Raw genomic sequence first — 23386 nt, forward strand, 5'->3', positions numbered from 1 at the left:
CATTTCACAAGACACAAGATGTCAATTCATTTAATCAAGAATAAGCCAAATACTACTGGTCTGCACAAAGTTTTCCACCTGAGTGTAAGGGCCATAGGATGACTGAGCCATACTGTACAGTATGTTACACAACTTTTTTGCAGCATGTTAACTAACGTGTCTGTGTCCAGTATTGGTCTGCACAACTCTTAGATTTCTTAGTAAAACCCACCTGAATAAACAAACTGAAAAGTCTTTAAACCAAATGGCCAACAAAAAAAAAGTGCATTAATAATGAAGTAAATTAATAACTTTAAAGTGAGCTTTAGATGGGAGTGTGGGTAGCATCTAGGGCTTTGGACTCTTAACTAAAAGGCTATGTTTCAACTCCCAGGTGAAACATCAGTACCAGTGAACAAAGCATTTTAGTGCTTCAGTGAAATGCTTATCTGTATAAATGGTATACATGTAAATGCAAGTTCCTTTGGTTAAAAAGTATCTGTATTTAAATTATCCTTAAACTTGGATCACACCTTCCCCCTTCTCTCAACGACAAACCCATCTCCTTCTAAATCCTACTATTCATTTGCAGATTTTGACTTTCAACACCCCTCCCCCTGTTCTCTCTGAGTGTGGACACTCATTCTCACCTGCTTCTTGCCCATTTCCTTGCTCCCTGCCTCTTCTTGCTTACCCTGTCTTGTGTTCTCTGATGCCTTATTTATTTGCTACTTTCCCTCTCTCCCTCTCAGCCTTAACATTGTGGTTTTTTTTGTTTACCTTTCAGCAAGGATTTAACCTTTACCTGTTGCTTTCTAGCATGTAAAGATGTCAGGACAGGCCAGGATCCAGTGATGCCAGAGGAGGGAGTGCAGAGGCTTCCAGTGCAGTTTCTTTTTACCATCTTTCTAGCTGCGGTCATACCAACCAACCAATCAACCAACCAACCCAATCAGTTATATAAACTGCAGGACGCCAGTATTAGCATCATGAACCAGCAAGAATACCAAGAACAAAGAGGGAATAGCACAATTTTGAATAATGCAGAATGAGGAAAACCACTTCTGAACACTTACAAGACATGTAAAAAAGTGCTTACAAAACCCTCCAGATTGACAGTACACGGGGCTCTATAGACACACTTTATATCACATCTTTTACAAGGTATCAAATACACTCTGTGAAGAAAATTTAAGTGGATCATTCCAAGGTTGAGTTTTTTGGAAGCTGAATTTATATTTTGCCAAATGCTGTATTTCGGTAAATGTTTTTTTTTTGTCTGAAACATTAAAGTTAGTGTTCCAAACTGTAACCAAAGTTAAGGATTTGCACTGTATAAAGACTGGAATTCTAAAACACAAGCATTGGAAGCAAACTCTACATTGTGCCCCTGAAGTCAAATAAATGAGCCATTGAGTGGATGGACCTCCCAAGGAACAACATAAGCAACTCTCAATGTCATGGAATGAGCACATCCTCATTACAAATGTCAACTAGAAAGCGAATCTCAAAAGAGAGAAAGGAGAATTTCCTGTGAGGGGTATATGATTATGGAAAAGAGGAGAATGGGTTTGCCACATCTTCAGTGATTTTGAGAATCTGAATGCCAAAATGTAATTAATGGCATAATTATGAGGCCGAAATGCAATCTACAATATCTAAGTGATACCCCAGTATAAATTAAATCAAGACGTCTACATGGAGAAACCAGACTTTCTTCAAGAGGATGCCAAGATACGGGAGTATCAGGATTAAACCAAGAAGACAGCCAAGGCAAAGCAAAAGAGTAGAATAAAATGTAAAGTTTGGCAGAGGTGCTCTCTCCACAGACCTTTCATGCTGTAGAATGGAGGATTTAAATCGGGGATGCTTCCCTTTTCATATGAATTTTCAAATCTCCGATGCAATCTGTCCCAAACGGGAGAGGTGGAGGAATCACAGCAAGGAAACATTTACTACATTTGCGTTGTGGAGACGTGAGCTTGAAGATAAATAGGAAGATTAGTCCATTTGTTCAAATCAGTCTGCCTGTTTAATAGTAGTAAGAAATATGAAAGCGCCTTACAAGCAGCACAGGCCAGCATTCTACACTGCAAAATGTAACCCTTTATGGCCTGCTGAGACTTGAAAGATATTATCGAAAAATAACTTTGAATCTGAGCTTCAAAAAGGAGCAAGAGAAGATTTTCAGTGAACAACTAATTTAAACTGTAGAATCGAAGTGGACATTGGTCTACCAAAGAGCTAAATATAAATAGTGCTCTACAATATTTGAGCACTTCTTACTCTATTTATACAAAAAGAAAATGAAATCAGGCCATAGGCTGTAATCCAGACTTTAACCAATTAATTACAGAGAGCATGAAAATCATGAAAAATAGCAGATGAGAGAGGGATTGGGAGAATTTGCATTTTCTGATATGAAAATACTACAGGAGAATGAAGAATAAAAATTCATTCATCTGGTACTGGCAAAGTTTAAATGTACCGGGCACTCAAACACTTCAATCTGAAGTCTCTCAAAGACTGCCATCCTACACCTTAATATGCTCTTAAATATTTCATTCTCAGTCAGCCGCATGTGTTATTCTAGCCCTTGAGAAACACTTACGATGTTGTGTTGATTTATGTTTAAGGAATGAAACCAGTGGGAGAGCCAAAACCTTAAGAGTCTGTGATGGGTTTAGCTGGTAGAGTTTAGGAGTGAGGGGAGGGAGCTGCTAGGGTGAGAGTGATTGGAGGATAACCAACTGGAAAAGGCAAAAGTATAAAAATATGCCAACACGGCCCTTCGAAGTGGGTTTTAAAGAGCCTCCTTCAGCAGTAATTGGTAGTGAAAGGGATTTAACTGTCTGAGGCCCAGCACAGCCAAATGTCAGGGCAGAATTGTCAAAACTTCAGTATGTTTCATGTCTTGCCCGCTTCATGGCTGGGGAGGAGGGTTGTCAGGCAACAAAACAATCTCTCCCTAGATCGAGACAGCGAAGCCCGTTGGTAGGGAACTGGAAGTTGTCCATGTTCACTCCATCAATCTCTGTCCTTCACCAACTAAGACTCTACCCACATTGTATGACCCACAGACATATCAAGCTAAAGAGAATAACCTGCGTTCTACCACTAAGGTTATAACAATAAAGAAGTTTCAAAAGGAAGAACATTTCATGACAAAAAGTAGACTTCTGGAAAGTGTCCTTTAAAGGTAAAATATATTTTCTTGCTGTTATTTTTTAAGAAAACACAATAATAAAATTTGAAATAAACCTTAGTTTAATACTTCTGAATTTTATCCTTGATATTTTTTGACAGCTTTTGTTATTAAATAGTACTATTTTTTAATTTGAAATTATGCCACTACAAGTTAATTGTTAGCAAGAAGTGTGTGGTAAAATAAAATTATTTAAAAAAGAGTAAAGATGCTCAATCCAAGTAAGCAGTAATTAAAGGCATTACAGAATTTCAAGATATACAGAATGTGCTACTGTATATGATGGAAAAGTTGTTAATACTTATATTTCCTTGGGATTTTAGAATTTACATTTCCATTATGATTGTGGATTCTGAACATTTCCAGCTACTTCTTTTGTTTAACAAAAAAAAAAATAAACCGGAATTTTCCCATCAAAACACACTGCCAAAATGGCAAGACAAAGCCATTCTTGGAGCAGAGAATTTTAAAGTTATTTCCCCACAATTCTCTGTATTTGTTATACAAAGGAAATATAATACAAATGGCAAGAATGGCTTTTGCTGACTTCAATCGTGTGCTCTGGTTATACTGCAATCCACAATTGTGAAGTAAACACAGCATTTGAAGACTGTATATGTATTTGTACCACCAGAGAGCTGTGGAAACTGTGCTCTTTTTAATCAAAAAGACAGTAAATAAATAAAATAGGCAATTCTTAAGTGTGCCAACCTTTGATATCTAAACCGCCCTACATAAATGGCTTCCTTGACTAGCCATATTAATAACTTTAGGATGCATTTGTTTAGCCTTATTAAACCCAGTTGAAGGCGGTGTGGTTTAGAGATTCAGAAAATGAAGATGAACTTTCAAATCCTAGGAAATATTCGCACGTCAGGGGAAAAACAATGTCATACGGATTCTTGGGCACACTACAAAAAATTCACCCACACATCAAATGGATTCTTTTATTCTAGGATTTTCTTGGGTTTACAAAACACCCATCATCTAGTATTAGCTGTAAATTTTTATTCACTCTAAATGCCTGGATTTTAATAGAATGAATGCCAAGAATGCTCTGCCACATTTGCAAAATGCTCATGTAAAATGCTGCTGTAAAACTGATAACTTTGCTCTGGATTTTCCTTTAATTTATTCAACTGAATGTATCCAAGCACCTTTCCAAAATCCACAAGCCTTACTCTGTCATAAATAATGATCAAAATGGGTTCATTCCCTTTATGGCATAGATCATATCCAATTAGAGTGATCATACCACAAATGACTTAGTATCCTGGAAAACGTAATTATGTTTTCAGATGGTTTTTCCAGGCAACCTAGTTAAGCAACCCCTGCAAAAGTACATAAAAAGTATTACATTTTCTTCAGATTGTAAAGAACAGTAGTTATCTCACTTACCCTCTTTGTGTTTGATTGTTTAATCATTGGATAAACAGATCTGCAGTATAAAAGTGAATTACAGCAATGCTCCAGGAAAATGGATTCAGAAAAGAAAATAATGAAAAGTCCTGCTGTTAATGAGACATAATTGCCTTGCCTCCACTCTCCATTTTTTTGTACCAGGCATCTTCTCCATAGCAATAAATCCTCCAGCTTCACTGTCACTGTGAGGCCCAGACAAAGATCAGTAACCTGGTAGATGTTACTAATTCAAGGACACCACATTATTCACTGGCACATAGAGATCTTCTTCAGGAGGAGCTCTAAGAAACATCATAGTCTAAAAACTCAACCATCTCAGCTTCAGGGAGTATGAGTGTGGAAGGGTTAAAGATTTATCTTTACAACTCAGCTGATGTGAAGTTTCCATAACTGTTTAGAATGCTGCATGCATTTGGCTATTTGATTCTGGCTGTTTAATTTTATGCAGTATTTCATAGAGTCATAAGATATTTGAATGTGCAAAATTCCCTTGTTTTTAGAGTGTGCAGAGCACTTTGTGATGTCCTAGTACTGAAAGGTACCATATAAAATACAAAGCATATTACAATTAAGAAATTAAAATGTACAATACATATTGTAACTCAAAATAAAATTCTCAATGAATCTGTAGTTAAATACACATAATCTCAAAGTAGTATAAAAAGGAATATTCTTGAATATTCTGCAGTACCATTCAACATGGCTGACATTAGTATGTCACAGCATGGGAGGAAAGAACACTGGGTATTGTTTTAGAAAAAAAGCAAGAAAAGACAATATTCTGCAAAAAATCACTCACTAAGAAATCACTGTATCTTTGTTAACCATATTTAGTGTGGATTTCTTTTTGCATTAAGGCTGAAAAAGCTAATCCTTGCTTTTATTTGTGTTCATCCCCTTTCTATTTGGTGGATAATAGATCGCTGCTGTCAAAGTTCACCAGTGATGGTGAATAGGAGCAGGAGTGGTTTTTAAAAGGTCTTGTTTCATTCATTGTCAGCAGCAGATGGAAATGTGGTATTGCCCTTGAGGATATCAGTTCAAGGTCTCTTAAAAAAAAACTCAGGGGGAATGTGGAAATCTATTAGGAATTTCTCCAAATCCCTAGAAAATTACCCTGAGAGGTAAATAGATATCTTTAGGGTCCCAGCTGGCCTTTAAAAACATTAATTTAGATAAGGGAATGCAGAATTTTTGCAGAAGACATCTACAGAATAATAATATATTGCATATGGTAGTATGACGTTAATGTATACTGTGCATCAAAAGAACCTTATCACTCTACTGTATATCTATACATCTGTATGTTTTAGAAAAATAAAATCTGCAGAATTAGGATTAAAATGTTTTTGCATATTTTGTTTAATTGAGCATTCATGACAGGCTTTGATACATTCATGTAACTAAAGCACCACATTAGTGAGAGTTGTTGGGCACAGGTGGTGATGTAAAGCCTTGTAAAAAAAAATGAAAATAAATACAGCAAATAACAATACTGTATGCCTCGTCAAGAGAACACAGTCCTTGTGTGATCTGTATGTATGACTGTATGCTGTCAATGTCTGGAGTGTTCAGAGTCAAATATGTATAACCAGGCAAGATGATGTAACTAAACAGTATGGCAATGCTAGACAAATATATAGAGAATGTTCTCAGTATGAACTCAGTATAAACTGTGGTGTCTTATCAAGGGTGTTGTGGTGGAACAAATGTGAGGGTCTAGCCAGGAGTGACTACAGAAGCTGCTACAGAAAGTAAGGAGTTTACCTGCAGTGATTGATGGCGACTTGATTATAAGCAACTACATTGATCAAGTCCCGGGATTCTATCTGCTGCTCTTCCCACACGTTCATCCAGATCCAACACGATTTCCAGCAGGTCACGGCACATCCTTCCACTGTTCATTTAACAATAGCTTTTGTGCACGAAGAAATTGTTACAGTTATGCCAAGTATACCCTATTTGTCAGACCCGAGCCACATGGAACACTGTTAGCTGAGATGGAGTGTCATCTAGGGCTCAGAGACCAGTGAAAAGACTCATAGTTCTCCAGACCTCATGAGCAGATGGGAAAAGAATCAATGAAGGCAGCATCTGAAACATGGGAAAAACATGCATCTCAGACGCACAGCCTGTACGTCAGTGTTTCCAACACTGGCCACATGCACGCCTAGCCTGATACTTTCAAAGTATCTTTGATGACAAAGGCTAATTAGCAGAATTTACCAATGTCATGTCTGTTCAGTTCAAAAGTCAGCACATCTGCTACAAAAAATATTGTGTTATTTTACCTTACAATTTATCAGATGAGATTATCTGTGAATTTGTTACAGTAATACAGTAATACATGATGGTTCTTTTCAGGCTCAAATTCATGCATTTTCTTTATTTTTTCATATGCATTTTGGAATAAGATACTTCTCGCCCTAAAATATTATTGAAATTTGGATTGTTGATGATTCTATTTAATTTTTAGGATTTATCCAAATAACTCTGCATTTTCACTCAAAGGAATATCCTTAAGGAGGTACAATACCCTGAACAAGCTATTGAAATACCTTTATGGAAGCCAAGTTACCATATGTTGATTTATGAGGCAGTTATTTTGGTAATTACTTCATTTATGTTCAATTATTCATTATGAACATAAGTAAGGTTATGAATGTTATGTAAGAGAGGAGACCATACAGACAGCTGTGCATGAGTGATCTCAGTTGACTCAATTTGTGGACATGAAATTGTGTAGAGAATTGAAAGCCTGTAACTAGCTACAGTATACTCTGAATTTTACAGAAGAGGGACTTTCCCACCATTTGTACTATATATTTAAAAATCTCTGTTTTAGTACTGTTATGTATTGCCCAATAGGAAATCACTGATGCACATTTGTGATATGCTATGGCGCTGGATAATACAGCTGTTTAAAGCATATGACTCCTCCTTACTTAGATCTATACTACTTGATGAAGCATGAGTGCGTAGGCTGAATATAAGGACAAATGAGGAACTTACAGTGCCTTCAAGAAGTTTTCAAGAAAAATGGTTTTTAAATTTTGATATATAGAATGACAAGAATTAAAATTTTATTCAAAAACTGAAAGACATCTAAGGATAAGTTACAGTAAATGTCAGCGAAAAAAAAAGAAATGTGTTGATTACATAAGTATTTAGACACGTGAACAAAATACTTAGTGGAAGCACATTTGGCAGCAATTACAGCCACAAGCCTTTTTTGGGAAAGTCTACTTATTTTGCACGCTGACACTGACTAGGTGCAATTTTTGCCCATTTTTCTTGGCAGATTTGTTCAAGCTCTTTCAAGTTGTTTGAGGATTGCTTATGGACAGCAGTTGTGAAGTCTTTTTTACAGGCTGTCAATTGGATTCAACTCAGGACTCAAGGACATTCACTGTGTTATTTTTAAGCAACTTCATTGTAGCTTTGGCCCTGGGCTTTGGGTCACTGTCCAGATGAAAGCTGATTTTTTGTTCCAGTTTTAGGTCTGAAGCAGGTTTTCTTCTCGGATCTGCCAGTACTTTGCTTCATTTCTGTTCCCATCAGACTTGACAAGCTTCCCAGTCCCTGCTGATGAGAAGCAGAGCTATAACATAATGCTGCCACCACCATGCTTGACAGAAGGGATGTTGACTAAGTGATGCACTATACTGGCTTTTCATGAGATGTAACGCTTTGCATTTATACCAAACGTTCCAATTTTGTCTTGTTAGACCACAAAACCTTTTGTTTCAGTATTATTTACATGCTTTGTTGCACATTCTATGCAGGAGATGAGATGGATTTTCCATTCTGCAGTACAAGCCAGCTTTGTGAAGTCACTTCTCTTTATTGACTTTTTTCCCCACATTTCCTCCCATTTCAGCCATTGAACTCTGTAGTTTTTCAAAGTTGCTGTTGGCCTCATGGTGGCATCCTGAACCAGTTCCCTCCTTGCCAGGCTGCTCAGTCTGGAGAAATTACCTCATCTAGGAAGTGTCTGGGTGCCATCCACATTTTAATGATTGACTTCACCATTCTAAAAGAGATACTGTATATTTTAAATGTTTTTATACCCTTCTTCTGATCTGTGCTTTTATACAGCTTTATCCCTGAGTAGCGTCACACGTGAGCTGTTTGTGTGAATATTGCTGAAGGAATTATATCCCCCACCCATAAGGGCATGGAAAAGGATACAAATACAGAAAGTCTTTGGTCTGTTTTGCTCATTTGGCTGCTAGTGGCTTGAAGATTTCATCAAGCCTTTTCGGTTTTCACAGTGCAACTGAGAAATCATGCTTGTGACAGATACCCACAACCTCTGCGGAAAGAGGTTTCTCTGATCCTCAGTCATAAGTGCACAATCCTCTAATTTGTGCTGATGTTCTGTATGATTTGAGTTGAGCCTCCTGTAAATGCAGGATATTCACAAGATCCCCTAGTGGGCAAATGAGGCGCCTACTGAACATGGTCAGCCATGGTTAGCAGGCAGCTGGCATGTATGCCCACTTGGGCACTGGCGTTTCTACAAAGTGCAAACCCACTAAAGGGAAACTTCCACCTTTGAAAAAGGTACAGCATGTCTTTGGAAAATGCAGCTCGCATGACTGAATCCCAGCAGGCATGGGTATAATAAGGCACTAACAAGCAGATAAGAATTGCACTGTATACCAGTGTTGACCTCATCAAGTCACATGCAGAGAAGCCCACATCACCAAAATATTGGATATCATCATATATTCTTCTTTGGAGGTATACTTGTATAACAGCCTTGAATCCATTTGAAAACTGTGGTTTATTGATGTGGTAAAAGGCACAGAAAGTGTTTAAGTCATGCCTATAATTTTCTAACGATTATTTAAGATTCCATATACCCATAATACAAATTTTAGATGAAAGTACCATAAAACAATAAGAATTAAGCAGTTAAACCTGTTCTGTGTTCCTGTTAATCACTCCAAAATAAACAGAAATACAGATTTTTAAAGTCATTCTTTTAAAATACATTTTCTTGATATGTTTTCTTTGAAAAAAATCAATAAAACTCTCATCAGGCCCGCAATGTTGAAGATGGAAAGCTGAGGTTGAAGGAAAACAAAAATGCAGAGGCCTGTAACACAAGCAGCTGTCCTGCTAATGAGAAGCAGGTTTGGGTGGTTGCTAAGTGACAGGACCTCAGGAGCCGGCAATCCTCAGACTCCTTCGCACAGCGAACGCACCTCTGCAGTAAAAGCCTCACTCACTACCCAAGTCCAGCAACCCTCCTCTGGCAAGCGAGGAGGGAAGGGAGGCAAATGAGAAACAGACGCTGTTTCCCTGCTGTTCTTTCTTTCAGTATTTTTTCTTTAAAGAAAAAAAAAAGAACATGCTCCAAAAATAGTTTTATGGATCGCGTGCCAGTGGGTTTTGAAGACTTTTTTTTCACTCCTTCTAGTCACGCAACTAGCACGGCAGGATCTTGGAGGGATGGGGGGTAATCCTCAAGAGGATTTGTCAGGGAGATTCAACACAGCAACAGCAGGACAACATGCCTCCACTGCCTTCTGTGGTGAGGCAGGTGTGGTATACTTAGATGAAGTGTCAGTCTAGGATTTCAGCTATGAATTTTCTTTTCAGCTCAGTACACATTTGAAACCAATAGGGGTCCCTTCTTTGCTGGTAGTAGACAATAGATCATATCAAAATGTCAAGAGACAATTCAAGATTTCCAGTTCTTGAATTATGAGTGGACCTACAGCATATTCCTTTATCAAATGTGTCCAGTTCTTTGTGTACAATAAATGTTTAATATTGTACTGACTTGTCTGTCAACTGCACACAGCTCCGGTACTTTAAGGATTCAATGTTTTACCTGGTAATTTGGAAGTAGTGCAGTTCTGCATCTGATTATTCAAAAAAAATAAAAACGCCATGACACAGTGCTGTCCGTGATATTGCAACACCAACTGTCGTATACAGACTGACACCTCACACATTCTACATGGCTGCATCTGTACCAAGATCCTTTAAAAATCCTCAGGGCTTTGGGATAAACATATTAATACAGTATAGGATTTGAGCAAATAAGCCAGTTCCCATTGTTCTTTAACTTTTGCATGTTTTTGAAAGATATATGTTAATAATGAACCCAAGACAGTTTTTAACAAATATGTCCATTAAGTTTATTAAGGCATCTGTTATCAAAACAATGGCACCAAAAAAAGAAATATTGGCACTTTAGTGCTCAAGTATAAAGTCCAGGGGCAGAAATATCTAGCGAGTATCTGCCTAACAATGTACAGCTACATACAAATCTTCCAAGAACACATGCAACTTCAAGAATACATTGAAAAAACAAAACAAAGGCTTTACAACAGGTAAAAAATAAATAAAAATGACATTTGCTTTCCTTCCCACTTAAAACTTACATTAATGTACAAAAGGTTTATGACTGAAGCCATGCCAAGAAAGTGAATGCCTTATTGCAAGTGAGTCACTTATGTACAGTAAGTGTTAAACTAACAAGTATAGAGGTCTTCAAAGACTGAGGTCCAGAACTACAAAAAAGGAGAAAAAACTTATCTTCATTGATAACAAAAAAATACCACTTTTATTCTTTTTAAAGCTAAACTATGTGTGCACTTACCAAATAACTATGTGTGCTACCGGTTTTTGAAATAATTATGTCTGCCTGCTGCTGACCAATTCCATGTTTTTAACTAACTTATTGGCAAGACTTAAACTCTTGGGTTAAGGACTAAGATCTGGACATAATCAAAAGCTTGACCCATCTCAACAATTACGAACTCAGAACACAGCCCTTTCTGGTGGCTTTCTGTACACACCTAATGCCCTTCTTCAACTATGCAGTTTGGAAAGTGTGATCGGCATGTGGATCAAAGTCGTGATTTAATGCAGGCCCAAGACAAGCAATATTTTACTGAATACACATCAATGTTAAACTGGACTGTCATATGCAATTATGCCAGAATACAGAGAGAAATTAGTTGGGACAATTATCATCAGTTAAATGGTTCTTAGCTACAATAATTAGATTTTTAGCTTTCAGCAGATTTGTCTTTGTCTGAATTTTTATCATTTGCATTTAAACCTGTCTGGATTTGTAGCTTTAACCATGTTTAACACTGTCTCAGTTTGTCAAATTCGCATTTGAAACTATGGGTGAAATACAACTGTGCATATGCACATTCATCAGCGAACTTTGATTTTCAATGCCCAGGGTATCTCAAGGAGTCGTTTGACTTTTTATTTCTACATGTTGTTTCAGCACCTCTGCTGCTTTTCTGTTTAAAATGTCCCTTTAAGAAAATAAACGGGCCAATCCAAGTGTACATACGGTATAATGATGTCAAACACAGCAAGGTCAGGTTACATCCTTTCTGCAAGCACAGACTAGGGAGTACTGACAAAATGAGATCCAGTTTCATTATGAAGGATGTCTGCCCTACATGTTTCATCAGCCAGGGCAGGTTCAGCCAACACTCAGTTGCTTGTACAAGTGACGTAATGCGAACTGTGGTCATGAGACTAAACAAGTTCATTTCTGGGATGCGCCAACACACTTGAAGTGCCTTCAAGCAAAATACTAAATATTAAGGTGATTATTTCTTCTATGAAATGTATATTTATAAATTCTGAAGAACACAGATATATAATACAATACAGTAAAGCTATATTAAAGAATAAGAAGGAACGCAATACATCATTATGTGACAAAATTTGGTGGGATTCTAAAATCTTGGGAGGATTTATTGATGACTTCTAACCTTGCAGATAAAAAGTATCTTAAAATCAACTATAGATCCATATTCTTTATGAACGCTAAACCTGAGTTAACAGGTCACTGACATGGAAAACAACACTAGATATTAGAAACACACTCGTGCCTTATATGGCAACTTTTGTGTGCAAACATTTTAAATACAGAGACAGTCATGGCTGCGCAACCCCCCTGCCCCCAGAAAACTACATCAGCTTGACAACACCCATTTGCTTCCCCCGCACAGCTGTGTCTGGGCTTTGCAAATAAGATGTCTCTGATTATTCCTGATATCAATACCATCTCAGATGTCACACATGTTGTAAATACAGTGACCCCTGTCTACTTCCCAATTTCCAGTAGTTTCAATGTGTTAGAAAGCTGACAGATATTAATGCACAACACCTATAATAACTTTAAACTCCTCAGCATCCTGACAATGAGAACATATTATGGTAAACAGATTGAATGAAAAAACAGGTTGCCGACTGTGAACAATTAAGCTCAATGTTAATGAACTAGAGATTTGGAAAAGTCAGGTTCACTGTGACAAGGTCAACGATATACAGTATGTATTGACCTTTTGAAGAGTTAGAAATGCACAGAAAATCAAAAACAGTACTGGAACCTGGGGTGGAACCTCCCTGAATTTCTTTTCCACGAGTCTCCTTATTAAGAGTTTTTTTTTGAAGGAAGAAGAAAAAAGTACTCTTCAATTCTGTGTTTTGTGCATATGGTGTTAATTTGTAAAAATAAAGCTTCTGAGTGCAGGATTGGGGTTGTAAAGAGCAGGCTTTTATGTGAAGCAGCTTTAAGTTGACTTTAAATCACTCTTTTATTTGATTTACCTTGGTGTTCAATTACTAAGCACATGGCCTTGTGTGCAGCACATGTACTTATTGGAGAGGTTATGGGTTCGATCTAAGAGCAAGGCCTCCCCAGAATAAGCCCACATTAGCAGGTATCTACGGGGGCTGCATGTCTACAGTATATTCTTTCAGTTGCTTATGGTAGAATACTGTATATCTATGATAGATGAAGCAGAAAAACAAATGACTGAAAAGTTCTAGCCTCCCTCAGGTTCCTGTGTCAACATTTTTAAATTAAAAAATAAAGTACTGTATTTCTCAGGAACTAGCATTAACTACAAAAAATGAGATTCAGCTTCACATTACTGATACCATATGTAATTTGGTACAGTAGTAGTATCTTGACAGGGTGTGTTAATATGCAATACACTGATTGGGATGTTTGATTACTTTCTTGGACAGAATGTTTTCTTTGTTTTTGACTTAAACCTAGGTTGCACTGCTCTGGCATGAGAATTTTCTCTGTGCTATTTTATAGTGCTAATTTAAAAGATCAGGTGATATACGTGCTAAAATAATGACAAGGCACAAGCACCAAAACATCGACAATTACTGTACGTATTGGATATTCACTTTGGGAAAGTTACGGTTTTTCCTGAACCCTTCCTCTCAAGGTTTAAGTAGGACAGTATGCACAGCAAGATACCTGAAGATGTTTATGCCCAAACTTAACACAAAATAGTCTTCTTTAGGTTCCAATTATGTCGAAAAAGAAAAGAATAAATACACCTTCCCACCCACCCTAAGGCAAAGATGCAGGATCTACACTCCACCCCATTAATAGTGAAAACAGTCTGGTTAAGTTGAGTGCACTTATACAGTAGTAACAAATTCCTTTCTCTTAATTCTAAAGACATAGACAAACTCAGGCTTTCTCTGTGCGTGTGCCTAACCACCTTGACACTGATTCTTAAAGTTTACTATAGCTTTCTACCAGCAAGTTGTCTCCCAGTAGTTTGATCACTTTATAACTTAGGCTTTCAAAAGAGTTTTTTTTACTACAAGATAACAAAAAAGGGAATTTCAACATCATGCCACAGGCCCTTTTTGAACTTATAAGCTGGAGGTCAGCATTTATTTGTAGACATACTGTAGCTAATAGGAACCAGATGTGATGACCAACATGAGAGAAACGAAATTGTATCTAGAGTGTATCTATACCCTGTATGTTTAACATGCAGTTAACATGCAGTGATATTCTATACAAAATATGTGGAGACACTACACACTGTGAACATAGTCACTGAATTTCAAATAAAAACTGAATAATTCTCTGGTTGTCATTCTCTGAAGCATATCAGAGGACAAAACATTCTCTCTGGACCCCAGTCTGCTTAAAAAAATATTTAGTCTATTTACATTTGTGATAGGTCTTTGTCATTTAAGATCAATCAATTAACAACAATAAACACTGACAAAACACTTTTTTTCTTATAAGACGGAAACAAAATTGAGTCATACAAAGGAACTCAACTGAGTATTATTCTAAGTATTTTTCTTCAATGAGATGCTTTTTAAAGATGTCCTCCTCAGTCTAGGTTAACCACATAGTTCTAAGTTTTGTGGGGTGTTTCAGGACACAACTTCAAGGCAATAAGTCCTATACCGTATCACTTTGAGGAAAAATGACATACTAAAGTACCTTCAAGCACTCGAACAGCATTTGTTACACACATATTAAATGGTCACAGAGAACCTTCACCTATGCAATCACCCCATTGAAGTCTCCTATTCTTCCATATTAGAATTGTGGAGAAGGAAAATGAGGTAAGCCTTTTGTTAAATAACACATAAAAAGGTGGAGAGGTCCAAATGGCTATTGGCATGTAGACCTTCAGTGTACAATGAAGTGAAAAAAGAAAAACCTGCTATATTTGAGATTGTAATTAAGCAGCTATTTACAAAGCAATTCCAAATTCTCTCAGTATAGCCTCCTGGGAAAATGATAATTGTGCTTCACTTTGTTAAATGATTTCATAAGTCTTGTATTGTTTTGAATTTCCCTGCATCCATAATGTGACAGTATCCACCGACTTAGTTATTACAGAGCTAAGAAGAGCCAAAACCAAAATCCAAAGGGAATGTATCCCATTTTCTTTCTCCCTGGAATGTTTTCACAGGATTTGACAAAATGAGAGGAGTGAGACTTATCAGACTCTTAATTATGCTTTTTGGAGGAGTCTGCTCCAAACTAATAAAGGTACATTTCTACCAACGTGTTAACAATTAAAATAAAACCACAGATTCCAAGACTGTCAATAAATGCAACTTTTTGATGAAAAATTAAATGGAATGGAAATTCCAGGATTTTATTTCAAGGCAAGTGTTTGAATAGTAATAAACCTTCTTACATTAGGGGTCAACCAGAAACCTTAAATAAACATACAGTATATTGTTCGTTTTTGGGAAAAAACAATTCCAGAAAGATCCAAGAAATTGAAAGCATGGCTTCAATCAAATATGGCAGAACATGAACTTGGGCTATTCACTATTTTAGCAATATTATGAAACACTGCACAATACAAATTAAATATACAGTTATCAATAGCAAAACAGATTCCAAAATACTGTATGTATCATTTTGTATTCCTGTACAAATATAACATGAATTTACTACCTTTATAGTGCACCACTTGATCAGAGGATTGACGAGGTTAGTAATTGAATCTAAGCCACTAATGGAAGGCCAATCAATACTTACTGTATTCAGGATTATCTATCCCCTGCACGTGGGGTATGCAAGATCGATTAGCTGCAATATGCCTTAAACGACACCCTCTATAATATTACACTTGGAATTATTGGTACATCATTAAAGAAGGTGAGCATATAAAAAACCTAATGGTAGCCAAAATGAACTGTCACTGTACATAATCTGAATCAACTAAGGGATAGGTTCTTCTGCCATGGCAAAATCACACAGTACATATGCAAATCTAGTGAATAAGTTTAGTCTTGGCCAATAATCATTTCTAAGAAGGAGGTAGACTGGCCTAGAGTTTGTGGTTTGGGCCAAGGAGAAAGAGTCAAGTTTCAAACACAATAAACACGTTATGACTTGGTGTTTGGTCATTACCTCATTGTGCAGATTTTCTCTTTCTTGTAACATCTCTGTGTAACTTTAAATACTCCTGGCACGCTCTCAGTTATCCTCAGACTTGAGACATGAGAGTCTGGAATAAGCGCTTAAGGACAACATGATACCAGTTCAGAGGAAAACTCACGTCAACAGGCAGTTGAAATGCGTGGTTACAGAAAACATCAACAATGCAGGTCAGGGAACTCTAAGAAAGCAGTTCCTGTTTAAAGTTGTACAAAATGAATTACCACCAAGTTAAAAAAAACAATTGTGTAACCGAAAAGCAATTGGAAACACGTAAGAAGGTCGAGAGATCTTAGAATGTTTTAGGTTAGGTTGAATTTTTTGTGTCAATCTGTTGTTTGTCTCGTCCTGCTTGGAGACTCTTGGCTTTCTTTGTTATTCTGTAAACCCTGATTATTTTGTTGATTCTTCCATGTTAATAAAAAACTTATTGCTTTGCCCTCTTTTTAGAGGAAATGAGGCAGAAATCTGTCAGTCTGTAAACATGCCTGTTTTCCACATGGAAGCATATGGAGGAAGAACATCCCATTAATTACTGGGCTATGTCAATGTTATATACTGTACTGTACATTTGTTAATGCTTTGTATCTTATTTTTATTTTACGTTTAATATTTTTTTACCACCTTCATTTAGCCTTCGAAGTTCAACTCAAGTGTTTTCTTTCTTTCTGTGGAAAGGACTACGTACATAATGACAGCATGGAAAGTTCGAAGTTCAAAGCGAAGATAGAACAGCTTGCGTGTCTTCTACTTCATCTGTACACTATACAGATGTGTTTGTACTGTTCTGGCTGAGTTTTTTCTCCGCCTTGTGTTTGAATGTATTATTTTTTGTAATAGCTGCCATCAACTTTTACAGCTTTCCAAATGATGCAATATTTAATTGTTTTCTCTTGCACTTTCAAAAGCCAACCTTGACACAAGCAATTGAGCCTGGCCCTCCACTTCAAAAGAGTGATGGTTTGACTTCACAATGGGTGAAGCTGCCTGACAAATCACATTTAACTCCGACCTCTTAATTTGTTTCTGTCAGAAGCTGAACAGCATCTTAAGAGTAAGGTTTTACAGATGAGATCACTATCTAAACCCCACAATGCTTATTTTTGATATGGTTTACAATGTACAAGCAATGTAGCAAACGATAAAGACATTTCTGGGAATATTTGCCTAATATATTGTAATTATAATATATATGCCTAATATAACAAATATGGTATTGAGGCTCCTAACAAAGGCAAATATTTAAGTTTGGTCTCAAGCATAAATGTATTAAGGGGTTTAAAAATGTAGATTTTTTGGGAAGAAAATTGTCTTCCCAATTCGCTTGGGTTATTGATACATTTATTCATATAATTTATTTTATATTCTCAGAAAAACAGCTGCAAGAGAAGGCTTTTTGCAGCTTTTATAGCTTCTATCAAGATGATTTTCTAACTTATGTAACTATGTATTTTACCTTTTTAGAATTGACTTCTCTATGAGACAATGATGATGTAACATTTTGTATTTTACTGGATAATGGTGCCTTGAAACAATCAGCGGATTTCTAGCTGCTTATAGACAAAACATCAACTCAAAAAAAGATGCAGTTATCAGCGCAGTGGTTTTGAATAGTTAGGGCCTCATGCTCATCAGCAATTAGACTGAGTGTAGGTATCTAGTGACCTGATATAAGATCTTAAATAATGTCACATGAAACAGCACAGGAATACTGTTGCCCCGTACTGAATAGCCTCACTGTTAATTTTAAACACAAACGACTGACTACATTGTTGGAACCCAGAAGAAAGATATTACTGACCTTTCCTCACACAGGAGGTTTGTAGGCTGAAACACAATTTGTAGTCAAGAAACCTTTCTTCCAGTCAATATACAATAAAAGCAGCAAGTGTTGAGGTTTATGAATTGTTTGTTTTTCTTTCTAGAAAAAGCTCCTCAACATTTCTGTGGCCTCCCCATTTGAACTGTTGACAATTCATCACTGAATGCAAACTTGGACCGTTGATTTCTGTCATAATGTATCCATCATCAGTGACCTCTATAAATGAAGATGAAATGCTTCTTCCATTGGCTTATTTTAACTTTGCAAAAGAGTCATACAAAACCTGGACAGCACATTAAGAAGTGGTTTAGTTAGAATCCCAGAAGTTTAAGTTATGGAAGGTCAGCACTGCTGCCTGAACCTGAAATTAGGGAAAAAAAATGGTATCCAAGTGTCTCCTTCGCTTGAACCACTGTCATTTGTTAAGCCAGCTGCAGTGGCCTCCCCATCACAAGTTGTTGGTTTTTAGGTTTTTGGCTGGTCAGAATGAACACAAAAATCCCCATGGCGTATCTGCAGAGGTCATTCAATATTGAGGGAAAATATTTCCATATCTCCTCCAATCTGCTGTAGCGAGCACAGTTTTATAAATATAAAAACTCTCCAATCACCCACACCACAGACACCAAAAGTCTCTATATTTCACAGGCACACTGAAATGCAATCCTAGATAAAAATAAAAAGCTTACATATCATTACAAACATACTCATATACATAGACATATACATAATATGAGGCCAACCTTCGACAAAAGGTAATGTCACTCTCTAGTCAGATAAAAAATGTTTGTACGTAACAAAAGAAATCATATAAACAAAAATCTTCTTCCCCAGCTGTCTGGTAAACAGCCAGGTTTTCTGACAACGAAGGTGCAAATACCAGTTATTTTTATGTCTTGAACACTGAAAGGTATTTGTCTGATACAAGTGGTGTGATATTTTCCATGGAGAAAAAACAAAGTAAGATGACAATGAGCTTTTTGGCCTCAGAAAATAATACTTAAAGAGTTTCACAGCCACCCCGATCATTAAATGAACACAGACTCAGCTCTCTGGCCAGCCAGTGAGGCTACACAAAAAGAACACAATTTTCCAAACACATCCAGATAAGTAGATACTGAAACAATGCAGAAAAGAATCTGCCAGAGCGCCGTACATATAGGGGTATCCATGGTGAAGAGGTGCTGAAGAGGCTGAGGCCATGGCACCAGAAATTGCTGCCTATATTTCAAAATTGAGTTAGAGCTTGGTGAAATTTACAACAGCATTCTGACATTTACAGCTTCTCTTACTTTTTAAGCAGCTTCACTTTGTATATTGGCAATATTTCTTTTGAAAATTAATTCGGAACAAAGGAAATCTCTCTTGCTGGACCACCTCTGAGCTTCTCTGGCAGCAAGGTTTCGGCGGTAATCTCGGCTCCTACACGCAAAGCACTGAGGGTCTGAAACCACACCACAGCAGGTGAAATGATTCTTACATAATCAGCCATACTCAAGTTTTGCTCTTGTTTCTGAAGAAGGTAGGTTGGTTTAAAGAAATGACTTCCCATCACTGGTGTTCCTCAGCTGTTTGAAAGGATTGTTCAGTCAAAAGAACTCTAACACGAGGACTAGGCTCATTTTATCAAGGTGAGGCTCATTTGTTCCAAACAAAGAATTGTAGGTAAGCCATCAACTGACCCATCCATGAGAGGATTCTTTTTCTAGTAACAGTATAAATGTTGTAGAACCCAAGAATCGTATTTCTCATGCCCTGCAAGTAAGTCATTGTCACATAAAGCCTGAAAAACTACAGATTCTTAGTTCTTTCTCATTTGGCTTCTTTTGAGTTTCTATAAGGTCCAGTACATACTCCTCATTTTGCTCGATAGTTTCATCACATGGTGTTTTCAGGAACCTGTGTATTAAAGGACATAACGCCATTGTTCACTTTGAGGGACAATCCCTTGCACTCAGAAGCAGCACTAAATGCTCATTTCAGCTTCCTCTGGATGGTCCAATGAGTGCTCTGCAGTGCTGATCATGGAAGCCGAGGGTCCCTGGGTGACACCAAATGGGGAAACAGCTGGGGACCTAGCTGCCAAAGGGGATAGAGAAGGGGAGAAGCTAGGGGACATGGCTGCTGAGGAGATAGAACCCTCGTGGCTGATAGGAGAGCGCCGGAGAGAAGCTAGATGAGGAAAAGTCCGTCCAATGGCTGGCTTTGGGGGAACAGTCTTGGCCCCCGGATGTGCCACAGAAGTTATGAGTGGTGGCGGATCGATTCTAGGCTTGGGATCTGCTTTCGCTTTAGGCTGGAAGGGCCGCCGAGGATTAGGGGGAGCGCTTTCATCTTTCAGTCGTGCTATCTCAGTGAAAACACTGGCAAGGGGCTGAAATTGGGGACACCAGTTGAGGAGGTAATCCCAGTTATAGCTACCCCGTAGCTCCTCATCACTGGCCACAATGGCTGTGAGAGAGCCATCTACAGAGGGCTTACCATCTTCGGGGAATGCATAATCCTTTGGATGGGAGATGTTCAGCCCCCGTCCCACCCCCAGATATCCTCCGCCTTCATCTCTGTAAACCGGATGCTGGCCAGACAGCAATGTTCCACTGAGACTCCCAATTTTCTTCCCTTTGAACCAGTGCCCAGCCTCCATCCCTGGTTCACACGATATGTCAGAGAGCTGGTCTGCATCCTGCTGGATCCCTGAATCAGGACCCCGTGTGGAGAGGTGGTCTTGCATGGAGGAGGAGATACTTGACACCCGAGGGTATTCATTGATCATGCGAATCTCGTCATCCTCAGCTGCTTCTGCTTCTGCAGAACCTCTTCCGCTGGAATGGGAGGGGTCAAGCGAACCTCCTCTGGTATAAGAACCTCCACCTGTTCCACCTTGTTCACCAGTGTATCCAGGCAATGTCTGATGGTAAATCCTCTCCCCTCCTGACAGTTTAGCCTCATCAAGCTTCTGCAAGGCAGTTCCTGGGGGTGCAGTCCTGCTACTGGACTCCTCCTGCTTCCTCTTCCTCCTGGATCTCACCATCAACAAGGCCACAGCAATCACAATCAAGATTACAACAGCCCCAAGTGATGCAGCGATGACAATGACCAGCAAGATGTTGACATCTGATGCAAGTCCAAAGGAAGTGTGAGTAACATCAATAGTTATCTGAGCTGTGGTAACCCGTGAAGACTCTAATGGACTATGTGCTTCTACATCTAAAGTCATTTGCCTTGCTTCTCTCTTTGAACGGCCTGCTGAACTGTGCCTGCTCTGACTGTCCATCTTCAGATAGACCACCCCTGTGGTTGCATTGATGCCAAAATAAGGAGTGTCACTAGCAAATGAATAGAGTACAATTCCATCCACACCTTCATCTTCATCGCTGGCCTGAACCTGGCCAATACTCTGACCTTTTTTAGCTCCCTCAGGCACCTCAAAAGCAAACTCTGAAGAGGTAAAAACTGGATCATATTCGTCTTCTCCTGTAACATACACTTGGACTGTGACTGTTGTTGAGTAGTTGCCAGAGTCCAATGCCAGAGCCACAAATTGAAAGGATTTCACCTTTTCAAAGTCTAATGTTGATCGGGCTCTGATTTCCCCAGAGTTTTGCTCCACTAAAAATGAGTCCTTGCCCTCGCCAGTTTTGTCCACCATGTAGTAGCGCAATTGTCCATAAACCCCAGTGTCAAAATCTATAGCATGAAGAATGGTGACCAGAGAATTTGGGGGCTGGTTCTCCTGAATGCTGGAAATCAGTGTTTCCAGTGGAAAGTAGGGCTTGTTGTCATTAATGTCTTTCACTTCGACAGTGACAGGAGCTAAAGCATAGTGGCCCTGGCCATCTGAAGCCTGGACAATAACCAAATGGGATGATTTCATTTCACGATCTAAGGATTGCTGCAGCCTGAGTGCTCCTGTCCACCTGTCCACAGTGAAAAGCTCCATCTCATCACCTGAGCTGATTGCATACTGGATCTCAGCATTTGGAGCAGAATCAGGGTCTGAGGCAGACAATCGAAGGATCTCAGTGCCTGGCCCCACACCTTCATTCACTGCCACACTGTATTCAGCACGGCCGAAGGCTGGGGGGTTATCATTGGTGTCAGTAATGGTGATCACAGCCGGTACACTGGAACTCATCTGGGGCACACCTCGATCTGATGCCACAATGGTCAGATTGTACTGCGACACGGACTCGAAATCCAGGCGCTCTACCAGGATGAGGGTGCCCACAGTCTGGAATCCCCTTCCCTCAATGAAGCGGACACTGCTCTCAATCTGGAAGGCATTGCCCGCATTACCACTGGCGATGGCAAAGTCAAAGCCACAGTTTTCTCGAGAGAGGTCTCCATCAACAGCCTCCAGAGTCAGGATGGTCGATCCTGGCATACCATCCTCGGAAACCGTGGCCCTATACTCAGACTGGTGGAAGGTAGGTGCATTGTCATTGACATCGGACACCTGTACTTGGACAGTGGTAATGGATGACAGTGTTGGAGTGCCTCCATCACGTGCCTCAATGACGACGCTGACAGCAAGTCGGTCTGGATCAAATTTAGCCTCCTGGCTGATAAACAGGGTACCTGTAGAAAGATATATAAAATGTTAAAAATACTACTGATTAATCTTACTGTATGTTAGCATGAAGTGCACTGTTACTTTGCCCTTTCTGCATCAGCACAATATACTTCTCTGTGTATCAGAACTGTATTTATAGGTCTTTTTCTCACAACTTTGGTCTTGTTAAGGTGCAATGAATCTTAGAAAAGGGAAGAGAAAATAGTGAGAGAAGAGCAATTTGGAGTTAATGAACTGAGTTATGGATCATAACAAAAACCCATTAGAATGTGCTTACATTAAATGAGATAGGGATTGAGAACTAATTTAAATTTAACTTTGTACGAAAGGGTACCTTTCTACAGTTCCTAGAAATTATGGTAATAAAAGCCACTATTGATATTTCACTTTAACATGCTAACAGCTATGAAGCGGAACTGAGGAATTTTGCCTTTGAATTATAATAAGCATTCAGTTTATAAAAGTAAGTATATTAGCAAATCCAGAAAGAATATTAAAACTAGACCCTGTAGGGCAGACATATGGGGTTCATCATATTCCCATTTCCAACCAATCTGACTGTATAGCACTGCCCTATGGTTGTACTTTAATGATGAATAAAAGTAGAAATCCCTATGTAGAAATGGTACAGAACTTCTCTGTCAGAGGGCAAAGATTATT

General features: G+C 38.4%; 1 protein-coding gene across 1 annotated transcript in view; it reads right to left on the bottom strand.

Moving 5' to 3' along the window:
- Window positions 1-19092: 19092 nt before the first annotated feature.
- The window catches only part of LOC148830663 (protocadherin-16-like), a 125905-nt gene continuing 121611 nt past the window's right edge, over window positions 19093-23386 (bottom strand). Inside the window, exon 20 of the mRNA XM_088919960.1 lies at window positions 19093-22731. Within this exon, the coding sequence (XP_088776086.1) occupies window positions 20120-22731 (2612 nt within the window). The 3' untranslated portion in view covers window positions 19093-20119. The remainder of the gene's footprint in view (window positions 22732-23386) is intronic.

Source organism: Atractosteus spatula, chromosome 7 (genome assembly GCF_055471065.1).
Source record: "Atractosteus spatula isolate fAtrSpa1 chromosome 7, fAtrSpa1.hap1, whole genome shotgun sequence".
NCBI classification, from domain to species: Eukaryota; Metazoa; Chordata; class Actinopteri; order Semionotiformes; family Lepisosteidae; genus Atractosteus; species Atractosteus spatula.